This window comes from Neodiprion virginianus, chromosome 3 (genome assembly GCF_021901495.1).
Source record: "Neodiprion virginianus isolate iyNeoVirg1 chromosome 3, iyNeoVirg1.1, whole genome shotgun sequence".
In the NCBI taxonomy this organism is placed as follows: Eukaryota; Metazoa; Arthropoda; class Insecta; order Hymenoptera; family Diprionidae; genus Neodiprion; species Neodiprion virginianus.
In genome coordinates this window covers 19,149,111-19,156,589 of record NC_060879.1, presented here as the reverse complement: position 1 = coordinate 19,156,589, position 7,479 = coordinate 19,149,111, and the positions used below count along the sequence as shown (strand labels likewise).

General features: G+C 36.0%; 1 protein-coding gene across 1 annotated transcript; it reads left to right on the top strand.

Annotated features, from left to right (window-relative positions):
* Positions 1 to 1,178: 1,178 nt before the first annotated feature.
* LOC124301574 (odorant receptor 4-like) lies at positions 1,179 to 4,678 on the top strand. Its single transcript, XM_046756796.1, has 7 exons — positions 1,179 to 1,200; positions 1,419 to 1,863; positions 2,104 to 2,389; positions 2,516 to 2,615; positions 2,718 to 2,828; positions 2,965 to 3,120; positions 4,346 to 4,678. The coding sequence occupies exons 2-7, from the start codon at positions 1,419 to 1,421 to the stop codon at positions 4,394 to 4,396; spliced, it is 1,149 nt and encodes a 382-aa protein (XP_046612752.1). The 5' UTR covers positions 1,179 to 1,200; the 3' UTR covers positions 4,397 to 4,678.
* Positions 4,679 to 7,479: the final 2,801 nt, after the last annotated feature.

The window sequence follows — 7,479 nt, the reverse complement described above, 5'->3', positions numbered from 1 at the left end:
CCTAGGTCTCCCTATCTATCTCCTTCAATCAAGTGTATATGTAGCGATATTTCCAAAATATATCAGGTTCGTAAATGAACAGAGAATTATTAGCCAAGAAGGAAATAGGATTTTGATTTCGTTAATCGCAGGCAGATAAATAATAAACATCTAATCAAACTCAATACAAAAGGAAATTGAGGGTTTAATTATATTATCTTTTTATTTACAAGAGCCCTGAATTCTACATAATATTAAATATCCCACAATTCTGCAATTTCGCCTGTGTTTCGTCCTAGACAAATGTTCTGCATAATATCAGCCCTGTAAAACTGGTTTTTGCAGAATCGATCCTCCTTCTTTGAAACAAATCTAGAGAAACGAATTCGTCGGATACCCGTTTGAACGAACAAACTTGTAGAACTGTTAACTTATAGGACTGATTCGTATAGAAATGGTCCTCCCATAGTTTTTCTAATAAAAAAAATGTTCACAAGAATATAGCCACTATCGTATTTCATACCAACTGTTCATAACATATCCTATGAATTTAGAAAAATGATTTCTAAAAAAAAAAACCGTCATTCTCTGTGAAAACGCGATTTTCAATCATGAGGCCTCGTTTCACGAGTCTGCGTATTTCAAGTATTTTTTATCGTACAGCGCGTTCTGATAGGAAAAGTTCGACATTTCAACTTTGACGGTCCGATTTGATGTTTACAAGATGTACCTTCGTGTAGTTGAGTCAACATACTATACCCGATCATGGGTCATGTAACAGGCTCGTAATTTTCTTTGTCCTCTTCTTCTTTATTCTGTTCTTTTATCTTTTTCCTTCTTGTATTGTTGACGATCGAGCGTAGATTGTATTGAGCTTGTTACGCAGGCTTATGCGGTATGCCAGCATATGAAAAAATCGTATTCCAGTTTTTGCAATCGTGAATTAAATATGGGCCAATTCCGAAGCTTATTGTTGGCGAATGAGGTTGGTATGATAAGTCTGCATACAGGTTTGCTTCACCGGTAGTTATGGTATCATGCGCATCTACGATTCGTTCAATTATTCGGAAATGCCGTACGACTGGATTCTCAGTTTCATTGGCTCGCATCAACCAATCGGATCTTTGCAATTGTTTACCTTGTGGCAAAGAGTACTTGTTGTGCCAGTTCATTGCTGCTCTCAGACGAGGCACAACAAATCTTGCGACTTCTCTGATTAAGGTAAGCATTCGATTAATCTAAAAGACATCAGATGATCCTGGAACAGTTATGTTCCTTTATTTTTTCGGAAATTAAACATTTCAATTTAATTTTAGGCATTAGCGCAAAAACGACAATACAGGATTATTTTCGATTCATTGAAATGAAAGACGTTTGTGCCCACCCTCAATCAATCGGACATGTATCAATTTTATTCCTCGCTTTAATTTTGTTTTTAGATGGAAGTGTCATCTACGGTTAAACTTCTAGAATGGAACGAAATTCTCCTGTCCTTGGTGGGTCTTTGGCCACTCAGTCATAACGATACGCGGTTTACCCTCGGTCTAAGTTGTTTACTGATTCATGTAACTTTGGAACACGTAGACCTTTACAAAAACGGCAAAAATTTTGAACACGTCGTGGCGAATCTATCGGAAAACATAATGTTCACGACGATCCTGATTGAAGTGACTCTTCTACGTGTTAACAGCCGGAAACTGGGGCAAATAATCCGGGCGGTTTACGAGGATTTTGTCGAGGAGAATTATAAAACATCTACGGAAACAAAAATTCTTTTAGACAACTTTGAGAAGACCCGGATATTCGTTGTATCATCTGTAATGCTGATACTTCCTGCGGCAGTTAGTTACTACCTAACTCCTTTCATTAATCTGCTCAGAACCAGTAAGTCGCTTTCTGAATGCATCATGTAACTTAAAGTCAAAATCCGTGGGCAGTCGTGATCAAAATGAACGAGAGAATAACTTGCAACTATAATTTCTATGAATATATTCGTTTTATATAGAGAATTTCGAGCTAAAGTTCGGGTATAATGTTTGACAATAAAGTTCGAAATCTTGTACCGCGTAATTACATTGCCCTAGAATTTATACTCCAGATGATAAAATGCAATTTCTGTCTCAGTGAACGGAAATTCAACAGTGCAGTTAGAATTGCCATACCACACGTATATATTCTATGACGTGTCAAAAATTTCATCTTACGCAATGACATACGCCGCTCAGCTTCCGTTCGTCTTTTTCTCGGCTTTTGGATCCATCGCCTCCATTTGTTTAGTCATCAGTTTGACGCTCCACGTGTGTGGACAACTGTCCGTCCTTGCGGAACGAATCAACGATGTAAATACCGATGGTCAAGAGTGTGGTCTGGCCATAAAAACGCTTGTCAAAAAACACGTGCGACTGATACGGTGAGTTCTTTGACCGCGAATCCAAAATATTAGTCTCATCATTTTAATTACTAATAATAATGATAAAACTGTTGACAAGCCTACCGATAAAACTAAGTACGTAAATAAACAATTAATAAACTCTAGAATGACACAGACTCTGGAGGAGGTGTACAATGTTATGTTATTGGGTCAACTCCTTGGAGGAATGATTCTCATATGTATCCTGTCCTACTACGTTTTAGCGGTAATACGGTGCTCATCTACCGAGTTTCTGTTCGACCATTAAAGCTTGATCCGAATTTTATAGAAAGAATGCGATACGGCTTGTGTCTAATTTGTTTTACAGAACACTGAGGGAGAACAGAACACTGATTTCGTCAGTTTCACGTTGTACGTCCTTAGTGTGATACATCACATCTTCGTTTACTGTTACGTGGGTGAACGTCTTGTTCAAGAGGTATTAAAAAAATGTCAAGTAATCAACTATAAAGCATCCAGTAGATACGTTGAAATGCACTTGTTCGATTTTGCTTTAATTTAATCATGGAAACGTTATTTACTGGCAAATGTTATTCGATTATTGTTGATTCTAGAGTACTAAAGTACATGACGCATTAAGCGCATGTCGATGGTACGACATGTCATCGGTTCACGCCAAAATGCTCATCATATGCATGTCCAGGTCTCAGAAGCCGCTCGTACTGACGGCTGGAAAATTCTGCACATTTTCTATGGGCAGTTTTGCAAATGTGAGTTCGCTGGATGTTTTTAATTCTTGTCGTACGGTCTGTGCGATTCAATAGTAAGACTTTATTTCACCTAAGATCGACAACCAGATAATTGTTTGCCCATAAGCCACATCATTTTCTAGCGTAACTGAATGTTCCTCTGATAAATTGCTGCTGTAATACGCCGACTTTTTCCCACATACTCACATACGGCAAGATACTGCCTATGTACACGGTGTTGTACCAGCCCACTCGCCGGCTACATCATACTATAATTTTGTTGCGAGGAACCGTACTTTATTTCTGAGGCCTCCGGGTACTGACGATTCGCAAGCTTCAATTGTTAGACTTTGGGAATCAGTGTGTAAAGTTTTCTCATGTTTGGGGGTTAGTTATTTTGATTAGTACCGATAGCCTACGAATCACCGCTAAAGTCATATTAAAAGTTACATTTAACGATACGTCCTGAACACAATATAAAAGACATCAGTTGACTAGAAATACTGCAGTGTGAGATTTGTCAAGAAGTATCCTCAGATGACCAGCAGCGTTGCATTTACGCCAATAAATGACCAGATATAAATCAAGCGTTCATGACGTAGTAGCTAGCCGTATTAAAAGGATAGTTTTGATTTCATCAAAACAAGTCTATTATCATAAAGAATTGCGATTCACTCATTGTTATTCCGCAATGTATTTGAAATGTCCAAATGTGTATCGAGTTCTCGGGATACTCTAGTCGATTTCGACGTTCACCTATGTATTTCCAAGTATTGAAGTCCACGTATCTCAAACGCAAAAAATGGCTCAACAGCCCCATTCTATACGCAACTCTGACCAGTAATACTCTAATGAATTTTCATTTACCGGAGAAAGAAAGAAATTGCAAGGATTCTACGAAGTCGCAACAATAAATTCGTAGAACTCACGCCATTTCTTTATGTTTGCGTCAAATGAAAATATATTTCAAGTATTTTTGTCCAGAAGTGCGTATAAAATTGGTCTGTCAAGCCCTTTTTCGCATTTGAGATACGTGGACTTTCATATTTGTAGATTTACACGTCGACGTCGAAATTGACCAAGTCACCTAGCGTTTCGATTAGTTGCTAAATATTAAAATACCATAATCAAAGGTATAATATCGACGGTAAATTGACATTCCTTCCTTCTCCATTATACTACATGTTATGGTCTAAGCTGACAATTTTATAATCGCGCCGAATCGACAATTTGTTTGTTCTTACAGGTAATGAAAACCTCGATGGCGTACCTGTCAGTGTTGAAAAGTCTCCTTTAATGCAACTAATTCGAAATGGTCTCAATTTTGAAATCGTCATGAGATACATGAATTAATATAGGTAATGATATACAGGAACAAATACAATTAGAGATTCAAAAATTTGTTAGGAATATTGAAAGTATGAAAAGCAGTACTGAACCTTTTTTCCAATGTCGTCCTGCTTAGCACAAGACACGTGCATTAATTCTTGTAGCATTTTTTCCCCAAATATTGATCACTGATGAATTAGTTTCATGCAATATCACGTATGTTTCTTCAGTCAAAGCTTAAGATTTAGAAAAAATTCCAAATTATATAAGCATTGAAAGAATAAAAATTATTTTCACTGAAAAATCTTTTTTTCATTTATCGCAAGTACTCAAGTATATTTTAATGACAAACATTGATCCGTATGAGTCAGAAATTTTGTTAAGTTTCTTTACTTCTTGAAATCCGACAAGAAACTGAAGTTGGATTTGTTATTTGAATTTTTTTTTTTGTTTTATTACAGTCTACCCGTCAAACGAAGCGTTCGTGTTTTTTCAACATTCGACTTCCATGTGAAAATATCCTGAAAAATATTTTTCATGAATTTTGAGCCAAGTATCGTTATGGGCCGACCACCCTTTATATTTTTATTATTGACTTTATTTTCATTTCGTTGAATCACTTTCAAACAGGTTTATTTTTCATCTAATTACGAATTGATTACTTATGTTAAAGTTAGTAACGTTAACGTAAGAAAATATTGAGAAGAAAATCAATATTTTACAATTTCAAAACGACTTGTAGCTCAGGTTTTCAAAATATAGACAATTTCCTTAGTTACAGTTAACTGAATTTGAAAGAATCACGAGTCGCGAAATTATGACATTTCCAAAACATGCTTCATCACAGTAACATTACTAATATTATAACTTTAATCTTTTATTAATTTCAGGGAATTTGTAGATCATACTGTTCGAGACAACTTTTTTTCTCAAATGAAAAATTAATTTGTGCCGTGACTCGGTCAACTACGACTTTTCATGGCATGAATTTACATTTCGGCAGTAACCAAACCTTGTTTGAAAGAAACTTGACGGAATTGATATTTAATATAATAATAATGTAACGAGTGGTCAACCCATAATGATACTTGGCTCAAACTTAAAAGAAAAAAAAAATTGTTCAGGATATTTTTTACAATAAAATAAAACGTGACCATCAAGTCGTAGTCCGAATGACTTTGTCTAAAATTTAAAAAGTTAGTGATTTTCAGGAGAATAATTTCTTTCAATTCTTTCTGTGAATCTATGATTCAAAACTAAAAAACCTGTCCAGTATTTTCTCAGTATATCTTTCCGTTCTTCAATTATATCCATTTGGGAAAGTTGAAACAGGAATTTTCTTGCAAAATTTGTCATTCACGTAGAAATTGAACCAAGAGTTTTAAAATAAATTAGAAGGTTCCTCATCGATTAATCGAATAGTACTAGCTGTATGTAAAGTACCTGTCGTCGGGAGTCTGAGAACATCTTCCGAATCCGTCTCTTCTACGTTCGGTTCTCGTAGCGTTACGACATATTTTCGACAGGCTGAACCTTTATCTTTCCGCCGTTGGCGCACTGAAATAATTTTTTTATTTTTAATATCGTCTGGCAAGAGTGTCTTTACATCTTTGATCAGGGGTCTAGAGCCAATGACATATCAAATTCCCTGACAATTACCGGTTTTTCAGATTATACCATGCGTTCCCTTTTTGAATTCCGAATTATCGAGTCCAGTTACTATGCTGCAATAAAATAAAACGTGCATTTTATTCGTGAAGAGTTAATCCTTGTCGTATTATTGCTAATGTTAACTGTTGCCTACGTATGGTTTTTATGAATTTCCTTTCTTAGCTTTGATCTTTTTTTTTTTTATTGTACTGAGTCGCTTGATTGAATCAATGTGAAATATGTGATTCGTTGTTAAAATTCGCGCCTTTAATCGTTGTACTCGTGTCTTGAAATGTTTTATGAAAATATCGTTGCAAATTTTCAATTTAAATTGTCCCAGGTTTGAATACACGAGTTAATACCTACTGAACAAAATAATGTGTCTCATTATCGTAGTAATTGTCTAATTCTGTGGTAAACCTCGCCACTCTGTCATAACGTATCGTCACTCTGTTAACCGAAGCCAACCGTCATGAATTTTCTGGGATGGCTTTTCTCTTTTCACTTTGTATCATTGACGAATACTGCATCTGGCACCTAAAAATTTAGCAGCTTACCTTACGAAAAATTCAGTTGTCCGGAACTAGTGTCGCGAGGCAACGCAAAAGCACTCTTATCGTTAGCTACCCTGATCATGTTCCTAGCATTATTTGTTTCGAAGTACTTTCGAAAGGGTTCAGATTTCGTGCGTCGCATAATTGTTGTCTGGAATAAAATGGTGTTGCGCTTAAAGACTTTAGAGAATCAGAAATTCTTCAACGAAATCTGCGTAACTTTCTCGAGCACTTTCGATCGTCACCATGTCTAGAGCTCGAATGAAAATCTGAAGCCGAGTGCGCTTCGTTTCTGCCCGATTGCAGCGCCCGAATCTAATGGCTAATCCAAAAAACTTTTGACTGACAATACAGGGTCCGTTACTCTTACACACCTCCCACATAATTCAACTCAAATCTCTATCTATAGGTACCGTAATGAAAATATTTGTATTTTCTGATTTTAACCAAACACCTCCTCCTCTGTATTGACATGAACGTAAACATAAATTTTTATATTTTTCTTGTCCCTAATAAGGTTGTACTTTAATTGGTTGGTCAAGTGATCGCGTCCGTTGTGTTGAACACATGCGTCTACGTTCAGGCTAGACTGCCACATTTTCAATTTACCCGAGACTTGCTTCCCATTACAGGTTTTACAAAAATAAAAGAATCATGTGCAATAAGGAGGCAACGGTCTTTTCGCCTCACGTAGAATTTTAAGTTATAATATAATAATTAAACTTAAGATCGGTTTGAAAAAATCGAGTTTGCCTCCTTGTTACACAATACACTATTTAACGACTAATCTTATTTGCACAAGACACACGTATAAATTCTTTTTGCGTTTATCCACCAATTTTGGATA